General features: G+C 46.7%; 1 protein-coding gene across 1 annotated transcript in view; it reads right to left on the bottom strand.

The window, feature by feature from the left end:
• Nucleotides 1–12,428, bottom strand: part of LOC147620619 (vacuolar protein-sorting-associated protein 37 homolog 1-like) — a 34,505-nt gene extending 22,077 nt beyond the window's left edge. The window contains exons 1-5 of the mRNA XM_086824865.1: nucleotides 12,273–12,428; nucleotides 11,260–11,442; nucleotides 10,741–10,828; nucleotides 10,586–10,625; nucleotides 10,403–10,449 (exon numbers count right to left, since the gene is read on the bottom strand). Coding sequence (XP_086680991.1) covers nucleotides 10,403–10,449; nucleotides 10,586–10,625; nucleotides 10,741–10,828; nucleotides 11,260–11,442; nucleotides 12,273–12,289 — 375 coding nt within the window. The 5' untranslated portion in view covers nucleotides 12,290–12,428. The remainder of the gene's footprint in view (nucleotides 1–10,402; nucleotides 10,450–10,585; nucleotides 10,626–10,740; nucleotides 10,829–11,259; nucleotides 11,443–12,272) is intronic.
• Nucleotides 12,429–15,427: the final 2,999 nt, after the last annotated feature.

Here is a 15,427-nt window from a genome sequence, read left to right as displayed (position 1 = left end):
GGTACAAGTCGGCTGCGTGGAGGAGAAGACAGTCGGGCAGGGACTGGTCACTGAACAGAGCGTGGGTCTCTCCCCCTTCCTGGTGAAAAGCTGCGCAGGCAGTTACAGGGCTGCTGGAGGCAGATAGAGCTGGCGCAGAGACTGTCGGCATGGACTCCACGTGGATGGACTGCAGAGTGTACATGCGCAGCTTAATACCTCCTTATGCATGCTTTTTGGAGAGTGAAGGCTGGCTGCTGTGCTGCGCTACAGGACAAAGACACAGGCCTCCTTTCTCTCTCTCTCTCTCTTGGCAAACAGGTGGCTGCAGGCAGCGCTGGACAGAGCAGCGCATGTTTTTCTCCACGCACAAGGGGCTGGACTGCAGGCGCAGAGGGCTGAAACTCATGCTCTTTTGCACAAGAGTCGCTTACCGGTTGGTTTCTCTAGACACACAGGCAGCCAGGTGTGTGCTTTTTGGAGGACGCCGTGTTTTTTTGCAGAAAGGAGGGGCTGGTTTTTCATGAACATAGACATCATGTCAATGGCGTTCAACTGATGGAACTTTCAGCTTCTCTTTCTTTGGGTTCGGGACTGTTTTGGGACAGTTTATGGGCTGTTTTTGCTTGGCTGCAAATTCAGCTATGTACTTGGGTTTCCGGCTGCAAGTACAAGTCACTTTTGGTTATGTTTCTTGGCATGGGAGTGATGCAAGCTCGCATGGCTGCGTGCTCATGGAGCAGATTGTTTTCTTCCTGCTAGAAAGGAACAGAGGGACCTACAGTCATGGGCATCTCTATGTTGCCAGATGTTTCATGAGGGAACATGTAGCTAGATGTATGCTGTTGTTGGCACTGTTGTTGAATGGTGCCATGAATGGTTCTGTATGGAAACAGGACAGAAGTTTCAAAGGGAAACAGGCCTAAGGGTTTCATGTGGAAACAGGTCGTAGGTTTCTCGAAGAAACATGTTTTTGGGTTTCTCTAGGAGATAGGTCACATGCAGGCAGAAGGTACAGGAATGGACACATGTTTTGTACAGCCTTGCTACTGATTGGACAGGGGACAGGGAATCCATGACAGAGATGGATAGTACCCGGAAGGTAGAGAGGGTTGGTACAAGTGTGTCGACTGTATGGTATGCTGTGCTGTGATACGAGTTCTCTTTCGAGAGACAGTTTGGGAGTCTGTGTTGTGATGCAGAAGCACTGGATGTGTCACACTCTGGACAATATGCAGGTGTGCACGAGGACATGGTGGACAGTGTGAATGGCATCAGGTTGGAGTGAAAAAGGAAGCCCATGTGTGGACAACCCCAAGTGTGAAGGGGGCAAAAAGATTTTAACTTAAAAGGTTTCAAAAACCTTTAAAAATCATTATAAAGCCCTTCATTAAAGAAAAATGTGGCCCTTATGCTATTTTGGGGCCACGTGTGTGCTTTTCTGAAGAAGAGGGGCTGGCAGGCAGAAAAAGGGGCGCCTATCTCTTGTTGAGTGTGTGCTTTTTCGCTGAGGAGGGCTGGTCGCCTGAAGATACATGGGCTGGCTTTTTCGTTGGAAAGCAGGCTGCTTGGCTGGGCGCACAGAACTGCACGCTGAACTCTCTCTCATGCTCCTGTGAAGGGCGGGGCAGGAGATACAGAGGCTACAGGTGGCTGGCTGGTTCTCTTCTTGGATACACAGTCAGGCTGCAGTATCTGTGAGCAGGTACCGCTGCAGGAGAAGGAGGCGGACTGGTCAGCAGGGACTTTCCCTTGCAAGCGGCTGCAGGACAGCAGGCGCACAGAGCTGGGCGTGCTCTCTCCCTTTCCCTTGCCAACAGGTGGGCTGGACTGCAGGCTTTTCCTATGCTTCTCTCTCTGTTTTTCTCTTTCTCGTGGAAGACAGTGGACAGCAGGAGGAGCAAGTGGAAGGCGGTGGACTGTTACTGTGTAGAGACAGCCAGCTACTGTTTATTTTCTCTTCTCTTAGTCTCTCTTTTCACTGGCTCAAGACTGTTCCAGAGTGGTTCTCTCTAGCCCTTTGTGAGAGGAAGGGTTTGGCAGTTCAGAGGGTGAAAACAGGACTGTTTATGGGCTGTTTTTGTTTGGCTGCAAATTCAGCTATGTGCTTGGGTTTTTGACTACAAGTACAGGTCTTTTGGTTATGTTTCTTGGCATGGGAGTGATGCAAGCTCGCATGGCTGCGTGCTCATGGAGCAGATTGTTTTCTTCCTGCTAGAAAGGAACAGAGGGACCTACAGTTATGGGCATCTCTATGTTGCCAGATGTTTCATGAGGGAACAGGTAACTAGATGTATGGAAACAGGACAGAAGTTTCAAAGGGGAACAGGCCTAAGGGTTTCATGTGGAAATAGGTCGTAGGTTTCTCGAGGAAACATGTTTTTGGGTTTCTCCAGGAGATAGGTCACATGCAAGCAGAAGGTACAGGAATGGACACATGTTTGGTACAGTCTTGCTACTGATTGGGCAGGGGACAGGGAATCCATGACAGAGATGGATAGTTCCCTTGGAAGGTAGAGAGGGTTGGTACAGGTGTGTCGACTGTATGGTATGCTGTGCTGTGATACTTTTTTTGAGAGACAGTTTGGGAGTCTGTGTTGTGATGCAGGAGCACTGGATGTGTCAGGGTGTGATGCTGTTCATAGTGTGAGAGGCTATGGATGGTTGTGGCAGCCTTGATCATGGGAGAAAGCTTCTGTATGCAGACTCAATTGTGAGAGAGTCTTTCGATGTGAACAATGGCTGGATTTGTTTGTGGATGCCGTGTGGACAAGAAGCCAGATGCAGGTTCTTTGCAGGCTTCAAAGGCTCTGCTGTGACGGCTGAGTTCCCAGCCTTATTGTAATCAAAGCTCTTATATTCAATTAAAGAAATACCGCAAGGGGCGCCACTGCGTTTTGGGGCCAATCGGTGTCTGTGTACTGTTTGCAGGAGCACTCTAGCTCCCCCTGTTTGTTTTCTTTTTCTAGGTCCTCAATGGCGTTGAAGTGTTTTATGTGCAAGTGTTTGTTTCACCGCCCGTCAGGCCGGTTTCAAGGTTCCGTTGCCGGGATGTCGTCGACTTTCTCAAGTGGGCGAGCCCAGGGTTGTTTTGGTCGGGACAATCGCCAACTTTCCTAAGGGGGCGAGCTTGTGGTTGTCTCATGAGAGTCACATCAAAAGCTTCAACATGAGGAAAGTGAAAAGGAAGTGCAGGACACGGTACAAGATTTTGTGTCTTTGCCTATATGAGGTGAAGAGCAAGAGCTGAAGATGAAGCTCAGGAGAAAAGACACCAAGGACAAGAAGTAGTCGGCCAGGAACAAGAAGCAGTTGAAGTGTTATGGTGCAGGAGATGCGTTGAAGGCTATGGCTTTCGACAGTTTGTCACCGGTGGTATCTTCATAGAGGCTTCATGGGTTCGGAAGACAGTTTCTTTCTATGTTTAGCAGTGGTGATCTACTATGCTTCATCGAGGACTTGTGCTTATCACTTGGGTGGAGTGCAAGCAGGTTTTGGGTGCCTGAGGATGTATCAGATGAGGCTCAGATGGAAGTGGAGGAACTTGACGAGGTTCTTATTCCCGAGCAAATACTGGCACATAAGGAAAGAAAGGTACAGGGTAAGGTTTCCCGTCGCTATCCTGTGAAGTTCAAGAGCTGTTCACTGATGGATACGAAGTGGATGGAGGAGGTTCACTGATGGATGCAAAGTGGATGGAGGAGGGTGACTTAGCAGATTCACCTCAGGAGTTGCAGCTTTATCTTGATGCCTATGAGTTGGAGTCGACTCTTGTTACGGCTCATTCAGGTTCAGCAGAGCATAGGTCTGGAGCATTGCCTGATGCTCAAGAGGGGGGTAGCACCTCCGCTCCCTTGTTACAGACAGGCTCAGTTGTTATCTAGGAGTCGCTTGGTGACATCTTTGTATTCACCCGAAGGTACTGAGGCTGACAGTACATCTGCTTATGGGACTTCTATGATATTGTGTTCTAGACACATGAGATGATGGTTGAGTATGGTTCACAGTCGCGCGCACCTTGAACTATAACTGCAACTATGGATAACTCTATGGAGGGCATAAGTCTTGCGAGCAGTCCTAGAGTTGGTTTGGTTCATGGAAATATGGATCGAACTCTATTTGTGCATGTATGCATACACTTTTTGAGGTAGAGGTATTTTTGTATTCTGGTGCCATTGGATCCTGGTACCATTGAGAATACATTGGGAAATACTCTGCATTGTGTCGTGTACTGCATGTATGTTGGTATGATTCATCAAGTGCTTTATTATGTTCATGGATGCACCATTGGGTGTAACTCCTGCGGGATGGCCATGAGATATATGTGGGAAAGTACTTGGTCGATGTAGTGTTTGGAATGCGTTAAGTGCTTGCATATGCTCATGTTGTACCATCAGTCGTGGGTCCTGCGGGATGCCCATGGGCGTAAGGCTTGCGAGCAGCCCTTAGACTGTTACTTTGGAGTAGGTAGAGCATTTTGAGGAGCATATTGTTTGCGAATGCATATGTGTGTCATGCATATGTGTGCCATATGTAGAATGATGCATGGTTTTGTTTTTGGCTAACACCGTTAACGTGTTTCCATTTGGTTTTAGACTTTTGCTGTAGGTTCTGAAGGAACAAGCAAGAGGTGTTTGTCACTTTGGCGTGACAGTGTGGCTTATTGTGCAGGATGATTATTTTATCACCCAGATGCATTGGAAGGCCATTGTTTTTGCCATATGGGGTGTCTTTGCTCATAAGATGCTTTACTGTGCAATTGAGTGCAATCGAGGACGCTTGCCATTTTTCAAGAGGGAGGTATGTCACGACCCTGTGTTTTTCTCCGGACAATATGCAGGTGTGCACGGGGACATGGTGGACAGTGTGAATGGCATCAGGTTGGAGTGAAAAAGGAAGCCCATGTGTGGACAACCCCAAGTGTGAAGGGGGCAAAAAGATTTTAACTTAAAAGGTTTCAAAAACCTTTAAAAATCATTATAAAGCCCTTCATTAAAGAAAAACGTGGCCCTTATGCTATTTTGGGGCCACGTGTGTGCTTTTCTGAAGAAGAGGGGCTGGCGGGCAGAAAAAGGGGCGCCTATCTCTTGTTGAGTGTGTGCTTTTTCGCTGAGGAGGGCTGGTCGCCTAAAGATACATGGGCTGGCTTTTTCGTTGGAAAGCAGGCTGCTTGGCTGGGCGCACAGAACTGCACGCTGAACTCTCTCTCATGCTCCTGTGAAGGGCGGGGCAGGAGATACAGAGGCTACAGGTGGCTGGCTGGTTCTCTTCTTGGATACACAGTCAGGCTGCAGCATCTGTGAGCAGGTACAGCTGCAGGAGAAGGAGGCGGACTGGTCAGCAGGGACTTTCCCTTGCAGGCGGCTGCAGGACAGCAGGCGCACAGAGCTGGGCGTGCTCTCTCCCTTTCCCTTGCCAACAGGTGGGCTGGACTGCAGGCTTTTCCTATGCTTCTCTCTCTGTTTTTCTCTTTCTCGTGGAAGACAGTGGACAGCAGGAGGAGCAAGTGGAAGGCGGTGGACTGTTACTGCGTAGAGACAGGCTATCTCAGCCATACGGCGGGCCTTCGCAAGCGGCTTGGATGGAGAATAGTCCCCATCCAAGCGGCTACGAATCTGCCCACCCGGTGTGCTGCAAGAATCTCGGATCAGGCGCCAGTGGCTCTGTCCCATAGCGACGGCCTCCCTTTAGAGAGAGCAACCTCGTGTATACATACATATCCAGAGTCGCGTGCTAGGTCTGCCACTATGCGAACCACCAAGTGGCGAACCCCGGAGACATCCGCACTCCCGGAATCAAAGAAGTGAGCCAGCTCCCAAAGTCGGCCTATCACGTCTGTCACCTCCAAATCGCTCACATGGTGAGAAACCTCAACTGCATGAGTCTTCAGTATGCTAAGAGCGAGATCCAGAGTCCACTCCCGGTCACTAGTGCCACAAAGAGGGAAGGAGAAGGCCACCGCGCTGAATCAAGTGCCTCCTCCCCTCGGGCCGGAGGTATCACCACATGCACTCTGATGCGGTGCTCGAGCAAGGTCGGTGCTCATTGCCCGCCGGACAGCAGGTGAGCGCTAGGGTACTGCCAGGGCCTCCCGAGGAGCTGAGGCGAGCGGAGGGAGAGGGGGGGAGAAGGGGGTGGGGAAGGAGCCGCAGACAAAACGGGAGCGGGAACGGGAGGAGGCGAAGGCGGAAGCGAGGCGGGAGGGGGGGACGGGGGAGGGGGAGGGGGAGGGGGAGGGGAGGGGGGAGGGGGGGGGTGGGGGCGAAGGAGGGGGTGCTGGCATCTCCAGATCCTCAGTCTGCGCTGGGGTCTCCTCTTGGAGGGGAGCAAAGCTGTTCCTCACTAGAACCCAGTGATGCTGAGACTGTGACTGCTCCTGCATCGGCCTCTGGGCCTGCTGCTATGGCTGTCTCCCTCTACGGCGCCCCTGTCCAGGCTACCAATCCGAGGTCTCCGTGGGCTGAGCAGGTGTCCCAGAGGCTGCCTGCCGAGCCGCATCTGTGGGCGGGCCATCGGGGGCCTGCTGTTGTGGTGAAGGTCGGGGTCTCCTGCGAGGGCAGGCCTTGGCCAGGTGGCCGACCTGCCTGCATATAAAACACTGGTTCGGGAGCCCCGAGAACTCCACTCTCTGATCAATCCATCCCCCCCCTATCCTAGGTAGCTGAATGACCTTCGGAAGAGAGGAGATGTCAGGAACCAAAACTCTGACCGAAGGCAGGCCAGCTGCTCTAGCCACCACTGAAGCTACTGTGGGGCCAATCTCAAGCACCGAGCCCACCAATGCTCCTATCCTAGAAAGGAGCGGAAGGTACTCGCGGCGGAGTCCAGGGAAGCAAACTGTGACATGAAATAGGCGCTCTCCCTGCTCAGCCACCGCTGCTGGGTCGAAGCCATGCTGCCAAGGTCTGAAGAAGGCCCGAGCGCCCCTAATGTCAAGGGGACTCATGGCTAGGACCTGGGCCACGCTCTGGGCTGTCTCGAACTCAATCTGGTAGTGTCCGCGGCCCAGTAGCTGAACGTCCAGGATCTTGCCCACATCTGCAAGAAGGCGGGCCTGGAGAAGATCCCGGATCTCCCCTCTGCTGGGGCAAGTGCCGACTATACGACAGATGGTGGAATGTGCCTGGAGGTACGATCTTCTGGAGTTCATCACTCGACCAATCCTCCGGCCTAACTTGGACACCGCAGAGGATGAGGATACGGGGGATGTCCTTACGCACGAAGCTGCTCTATGGGATCGGCTTAATGCCCAGGCTCCGTCATTCACCCTCCTGAACTCTCAACCCTCAGTCATCGCTCACATCAAACGGAATACCCATGAACATGTTTCCTGGTAGAGACTCTCCGACATCTACGACCAAAAGACACCCATAAATAGAGTTTCCCTCGGGCTTCAAATGTTGAAGCTTTCACCCACTGGTTCTACTTCCATGCGGGATCACATCAACAAATTGGAGTCATTGCGATCTGAGATTTTTGGGTGCGGGAAGGAGATTTCCACCGAGGATATGGCCATCCGGCTACTTGCTCAATTGTCCCCAAAATATGAGAGCTTCTATTGTTCACTTCTTACCTCAAGATGGACGGAAACCATTATCTGGGATGAGCTGGTGCCTATGGTCCTTGATCAGGAGGGCATATTCAGGGATTCTTCTTCAAAGAAAGGTAACCAAGGTTTCATTGGATAAAGAAACTAATAAAGGCAAAGTCAGCCTCTCCTTAGTTCCTCGTTGGATCCTCCTGTTCCTCGACTTGACCCAGCACGTCCTCGAGCACCTCAGGCGGAGGAATCTTCAAACATTAATCAGGAGGAGATTTTGGTGGATGCTCCACAGCAGACTACAACTCAGGAGCAGGGTTCAACTTCTGAGGAGGGGATCTCGTATTCCCAATTGGTTGTACCAGACATTGCACGACTCAAGGGTAACACGGTTGCCTTCACCTCCAACAGGGGGGTCCCCAACGATCGGAGTGGTTGCGTACCACGACATCATCTCAAGAGAACCTATGCGTCAATTATGCACTGATGTTACGCATCCAGAAGGACTCGGAACCTATTCATATTCGGGAGGCGCTTTCTAAACCAACTTGGACACAAGCAATAGAAGCGGAGCTTGACTCTATCGAACGGAATCAAACTTGGGAGCTGGCTCCTAGACCGGCAAAGCGGAAGGTGATTGGTGTCAAGTGGATCTATAAGACCAAGTACAAATCGGATGGAACTCTGGACAAGGCCAAGCTTGTGGCCAAAGGCTATTCTTAGAAAGCTGGCGTGGATTTTCATGATATCGAATAGAGTTCTCTTGCTGCACTCCACCGATCACCTTGTCTTGAAAAGCCGTTGGATAACTACTCAGATGGCAACCATACAGACAGTTCTTGCTCTTGTTGCACACTCTTATTGGCCCATCTTTCAAATGGATGTCAAGTCGGCATTCCTCAACAGGGAGCTAAAGAAGGAAGTTTATGTGGAATAGCCCCCGCAATTTCAAGTTCTTGGCTCCAAAGGTATGGTCTACAGGCTAAAAAAGACCTTGTATGGTTTGAATTGGCCTTAGGGCTTGGTATAAGAAGATTGATGCTTTCTTTCAACAGAAGCACATCAAGCGCTCGCCGGTTGATCCAAATCTCTGCATCTATCCCGAGAAAGGGCTGTATAATTTTATCATTCTCTATGTGGACGACTTGATCATCACAAGCATCCATTCAACACACATTGCTCAAACAAAGGCTGCCCTCAGTAAGGAACTTGAGATGACAAACCTTGCGTTGGTTTACTTCTTTCTTGGATTGGAGATTTTCAGCACTCGGATGGCATATTCATTTCTCAACAACAGCAGCAGTATGTTACAAAGCTGCTAGAGACTTTTAGGATGACAAATTGTAAGCCCATCACTTCCCCCATGGATCCCGGCATCAAACTCTCCTCTTCTGGATCTGATCCCCGAGCATCAAACTCTCCTCTTCTCGATCGGATCCAACAGTAGATACACTTCTATACAGGAAACTGGTTGGTTCCTTGATTTGGTTGCTCAACACAAGGCCTAATTGTACACTTGTGGTGCTAATTCTCAGTGCTCTCATGCAGGTACCAAGGATTTGGCATTTTCTATGGAGAGTACACCACTTCACATGGCTGAAGCAACTCCGACTAGGCTGGGGATGCCAATTCCCAACAATCTACTACAAGGTATTGCTTTACTCTTGGATATGGAGCAATTTCATGCACAAAGCAGCCTACGGTGGTGCTTTCATCGACTGAGGCGGAATATCGAGTAGCATGTTCGGCTGCTTGTGAGGTGATTTGGTTGTGGCGGCTACTTGAGGAGATCGGTTTTCGACAACAGCAACCTACCCTTATCTCATGCAACTACCAAAGTTGCTTGGCTATTGCTAAGAATCCAGTATTTCATGCACGGACCAAGCATATAGAGATCCCGTAACACTTTGTGTGGGAGCAGACCTTGGAGGGAGACATTATCCTTGAATATTGTCCTACCCACGACAACAACACTAGAAACTTATTCACCAAAGGATTATCTCAGTCAACTATTGGCATTCATGGCACCTCCTTGGGCCTTGGGCCACTCCCAAGACCTAAGAGGGGGTGTTAGCATATATCATCTCCTATTGGTGACTATTCTAGTGTCTACAGGGGTCCTTTCCATGCTCATGCATCCCCTATTTTATGCCATTGCCTTTGATGTGGGTTGCCCACCCTTTTTATGGCTATTATGCCTATTTTCAAGTCGTGTAGGAGCCTGGAAGGCAGTCGGCCAGCTCATATGTGGTGTATGTTGTCCTCTTCCTCACTTTTCATCATTCTTTCTTGATCACTTTGGTGAGCACCTTCAACCCTCTACCTACGGAGTCCACTCCTCACCTACAGGCTGGGCAAGTTGTATCCACTCTTTTCTTGAGGATTAGTGCATCAGCGTTTTGTTGTTTCTCTCATCTCTCTCTCTTGGAGCTTCAGTGTTTTTGTTATTCATCTACATCTTTCCGCTACCCTCTCACACCCTTACCCGGCATACAAGGTTGATTGACTATTTTTATTCAGCTCTCCCATATCCCATCACTTATTGTACCCTATACCTAGCATAGTAGGATCTAGATTTTTCATCTTGTATAATCTCAAGAGTCTAAGATCTTAGCTTTCAGTTTTCAGTTTTAGTTTACTGTTGCTTTTTCTTATTTCACCCATGACGAGATTTCTAATATCTTAGCTTTTAGTTTTCGATTTTAGTTTACTGTTACTTTTTCTTATTTCACCCATGACCAGATTTCATGGACACTATGTACACATCATTTTGGTCTCCCACTGTCCACACCCTTTGGGTCTTTTGAAGACGTTAATATAACTCTCTCTCTCTCTCTCTAGCTATGTGACCACCCTCTCGCAGAAAAATGAGATGTACACTACCTGATTTCTGAGCTGGAAAATGTCAGATTCTCTCTCTAAATTTTGCTCTGCATCCCACACACTAGTAATTAGTTGGAAATAATCATGCACCTCACCTAACGTTACAAAACTTTTTAAAAAAGAAGTGACAACTTGCCCATGACACAAGCCTTACAGAGCATCACTGACAAGAGAAATGCTTACTTGCAAGTTCAACATTCCTGTTTAGAAGCTCAGTCCAGAGCTGTTACAATCATAAGACAAGGAAAAAGTGTAAGCTTCGGTACAATAAGTTGCAACCATTCACAATGAACAATGAAACACAAAAGCCAAAACATGCTCAGCTTTAGAAGCCTTACTGAGTCAATCTGTCTGACTGAATCTAAAGATTGAAGAAATGAAGAATACGCGTTTTGATCTGACAGCAATCTTTGAAGCTCTTCTGTACTGAAAAGATACAAAAACATCTTAGATGACTCTCTCTCTCTCTCTCTCTCTCTCTCTCTCTCTCTCTCTCTCTCTCTCTCTCTCCAGAAATTTGGCATAAGACCTTCACGATCCTCAATCATGTATTTGGTCTCATATGCCATTTTGGCCTTCCATAACATTGACACAACTCTCTCTCTCTCTCTCTCTCTCTCTCTCTCTCTCTCCAGAAATTTGGCATAAGACCTTCACGATCCTCATTTATGTATTTGGTTTCACACACACACACACACACACACACACACATATATATATATATATCACAATAGTTTTGCGCCATTGAGGTAATTTTTACTGCTTTGATGATCAGACTAAACCAGAGAACCCAAGTTATTTGTACCGGTTCTCTTGTTGATTACTACTATAACCATGACATCTAGAGTAGTACTCACCTCTTATTTCTAAGAGCAAGGAATATATCAGAAGTGCTTGATGCTATAGTTTGTTGTGGAGAATATGGCCTGAGGTCGTTATTGTGAATTGTTGATGCAGTACCTCCAGATGGAGGTACTTCCATTCCAGACTGTGCTGTTGGATACCATGACTGTGCTGAAAAGGGCGGGTAAGAGCCATTCCTGAAACAAAAATTGTTCAAAAAGCATAGTAAATCACTTCTCTGGAACCTTTAAAATGCTACATGCTCACTGTGTATGCATGCAATCTACTTTATAAATCATTCTGCTTGCTTAGTATCCAGACAAGAAGATAGATTTTTCTTGAACCAGTATCAATAAGTAACAAACTGACACAAAAATAATCGTCGCCTGACATTTGATTGGCTCCCAACCATAGATTGGATCCCTGTCATCTTCCGTACAGGTCCAGTTTTTAAATCCAATCCTGTGATATGATTATGCAACTATGTGTTGTACTAACTCTGGCAAACAGCTTTGCTTCGTTGAGAATGATTACAATTGCAGTCATTCTAGCCCAGTGTGTACATAAAGGCTACTGTGTCCAAGCTTGTCTCCAGTCTGATATGTGACTTAGGCCTTAGACTATGGCTCCGATCCCAGGCACTGACCACACATTGGCCATTATTGCAGGGACATCTTGCCTTTACAAGGGCATAATCACAAGCAAATGCGATGGCATCCCTACCTTGACATGTGAGACATGTCCACCTTGCCTTTATGAGAGCGTAAACACAAACCAAAAGCCATGGCATCCTTATCTTGTTGTATGAGGCATGTCCACCTTGATAATCGCATCTACGCCCTAGAAGAAAATGGATTTCTATCAATTTTTCAAAGGTGAAGAGCAGATCCTATCCTGCCATGAGTTGGGCTTGAGAAAAAGACCCTAAAGAGGTATTGGGATAGCGATTTTTGAGCAGAACAACAGGCGCCGAATCGGCAAATGAGTGTACACAAATGTTGAGAAGGGAGAGCGAACAAGTACTTACGAGTAAGGTCTGTACATGGCCGCAGAGGCTGATTCCTGTGCTGCGACTGAAACCCTGTTAATTCAAAGCTCTGGATTATAGCAGTGTCCTGTTCGATGTAGCAGCCAAGAGGAAAATGGCTTCGTCCTGCACGATTCGAAAAATATATAACAACGTAAGGAAAATTCACGCTTCCGACTCCCTAGCACTTTCATTAAAGGTTACCGCCGGTGGCTTTGCTTTCACACGTGGGCGCGATTGGCCGGCGTCCGGACGCATCAGTTAGCAAAGGGACTTTTCCAATGACATTGGGGTCCGCTTCCCACTTACGCTCGAAAAACAAAACAAAAAAACTTTTCTTCTTTAGAAACAGTCAAAACATCGAGCGAGATCTAAAACCGAGTGGCAAAAACTTGCCTCATCTTACTTGACTTATCCTGTTGTAGTTGTTAGGAGGAGCCCTTGTTGTGCCTAGGTGGCAAAGGTTCGTGTGCTAGACCTTAAAGATTTTAGGTCTATTAGGCTTAAGGAACTAAGTATTTTATAGACTTTAAAACTACTAAGGCTTGTAAACCTTAGTTGTTGTTAGTTAAGGTTTAAATAAGCCTAGAAATAAAAGGCTTAACAAGCTTTGATTGAAGCTAAGTATTAACCACTCAAAAATCATGTCTTAAGCTGGAAAATAAAAAATTAGTGAGAGCCTTGTTAAAATACCTTAAAAACGAAACTCCGATTGAAATAAAAAATATAGCGTGATGAAATAATCATGGTAGAAGTTGCAATGACTTGAAGTCTAAGAGGATACACTCGAGACTCTAACCCAATTCACATAATCAATATAGGATGAGAAATGATTCAAGAAAGCCATCGAAGAATATTGCTTGAAAATCAGAATCATATGAACAACATCTTAAGAAAGATATATTATACTTGTGAACTTGGATAAATAAAGGTTAACTTCTCCCTATCCAATGGCTATATCCTCATCTCTTGTGCAAATTCAAGCTCTAATCCTCACTTTGCTTGCAAGTGTAGGGCAACTAAAGATCTCTAGCGAGTTGAAGGAAGTGAGCGATATTTTAGGGGTTGTCTTGGATGCCACAGCCAATGGCTACCCTCGTCTCTTGTGTAGCTTCAACCTACGATCCTCCCTTTGCTTATAGGACAAGGAGGGCATGTGGGGTCTCTAGCGAGCTGAGCGAGTGATGTTTCAGGGGTTATCTTGGATGCCACGGGTAAGGACCAAAAACGATGGTGGCTTTGGAGGAGGCAATGATCGCCGTGTCTTTGTAGAAAGTGCTGGAAGTGAAGAGTTAGTGGGGCTGCAGAGGTGGTGCCTTTTCCAAGCTAGAAGGATTCACAGAGAATCCTAGGTTGGCATGTGTGCTGATAGTGGAAGAGGGCTTATGGGTGGCCGATGACTTAGCAAAGCTACGCCTTATTAGTGGGAGGACAGGCAAGGAGGCAATGCTGGACCTGCCAAGGCAACTCACCATGGCGGTGGTGGCAGAGAAGTAGACGGATGTTCCCATCTAGACTGTTCTAGGAGCAGCGCCCGATCTGCCAACCATGATTCCACCACGTAGAACATCGCCTTAAACTCAACGGTGTTCAAGGATTAGAACACCACCTTGAACTCCATGGTGTTCAAGGCATAGAACATTGCCTTGAACTCCTTGAGAATGACCTCCGCAGTGCCACCAAATGCTTTCTCCACCACTACATGAGTGTCTACTTTGGCGTTACCTTGGTACACAACCCTCACAAGAGCCACATCTTCACCATTCTTACCCCCTCCCCCTTAGATTCTTATTGTTGACATGACGATAATTTGAACACCCTAGCTGAAGCCTCCAAGAAATGCTCCAAATGCTGCCACTCCCTTGCACTACTACTACTATTATGCACTACTATTTCAACTCATTATCAAGGCAAGTAAAAACACTAGCCAAGAAAAAAACCAAGCCGACCCCAATAGAAATTCCAATTTATTAAAACCTGATGTGAATTAAATACTGCAACTAAGATAATTGAAATTTAACTTTATTAATGTAATTTCCCACTCGTACACATTAGATCTTTGTGTGGCTAAAAAATGGGTTCCAAATTGAATGAAGATACAATGTGTAAAGGGATTGTCTCAAATTGAATGGAGATACAATGTATAAAGATATTGTCTCAAGGGTATTGTCTTAAGGGTATGAAGGCTTTAATGACCATCCATGAAAGACATAAGTATGGAGTACTAGATAGCATAGATAGAGCAAGTATTAATGTGTTTGTTTGTGAGTCTACCAGTAGAGGATATGATGACCCTTATATCAAGACACAGTTCTAGTCATTTAGGAAAAAACAAAATGATAAGATATACCATCAACAAATAAATCCAAGTACTAGGTTAAGCATACATAAAAGTCCTATGGGAGTCTCAAAACAATAATTAATACTAATGTAAACAAGTGCACATCATTAAGTATGGTGCTTTGTTTTTTTGAAGTTTGGGGAGAGACAAAGAGAGATAGAGAGACGGAGACGGAGTCGCTTAATGCCGACTTAGAGGGTTATACACCCAATCGTCGACGAATAGAGAGAGAGAGAGAGAGAGAGAGAGAGAGAGAGAGAGAGAGAGAGAGAGAGAGAGAGAGAGAGAGAGAGAGAGAGAGAGAGAGAGAGAGAGAGAGAGAAGGGACAAGGGAGATGTATGTGAAGAGCTTCAAATATTCTCCCCAAAAACACCAAAGTGCCTTGAAACTTGGAAACATGTGGGCATGGGGGTTTTTTTTGTGGGGGGGGGAGGGGTTATGTGAAGAGCTTCAAATACTTCTCCCAAAAAATACCAAAGTGCCTTGAAACTTGCAAATATGTTGTAAAGAAAATAAACTATATTTTAAAAATTTTAATTTTAAGATTTACAAATTAGTTTGAAAAAACTAATAATACCAATGGCTCAAAATGATCGTTCCGTTCAATTTGAATATAAATTTGACCATATTTTGATATTGTGTGAGAAAGTTATGACACTTTAAAATTTTGCCAAAATGGCCTAAAAAGAGACCACATTGATGCTGGCTCCTTTTAAGGCACTCGGGGGATTTTTGAGAGATCCTCTCTCCCACCCAAAAAAAAAAAAAACTAAAGTGCCTTTTTGAGGCCTCTTTTCAAGCCATTTGATAATA

This window comes from Cibotium barometz, chromosome 31 (genome assembly GCF_041138505.1).
Source record: "Cibotium barometz isolate CiBa-2024 chromosome 31, ASM4113850v1, whole genome shotgun sequence".
Lineage (NCBI taxonomy): Eukaryota > Viridiplantae > Streptophyta > Polypodiopsida > Cyatheales > Cibotiaceae > Cibotium > Cibotium barometz.
Note: the sequence above shows the minus strand (reverse complement) of the source record. Positions and strands in the feature narration are given on the sequence as shown.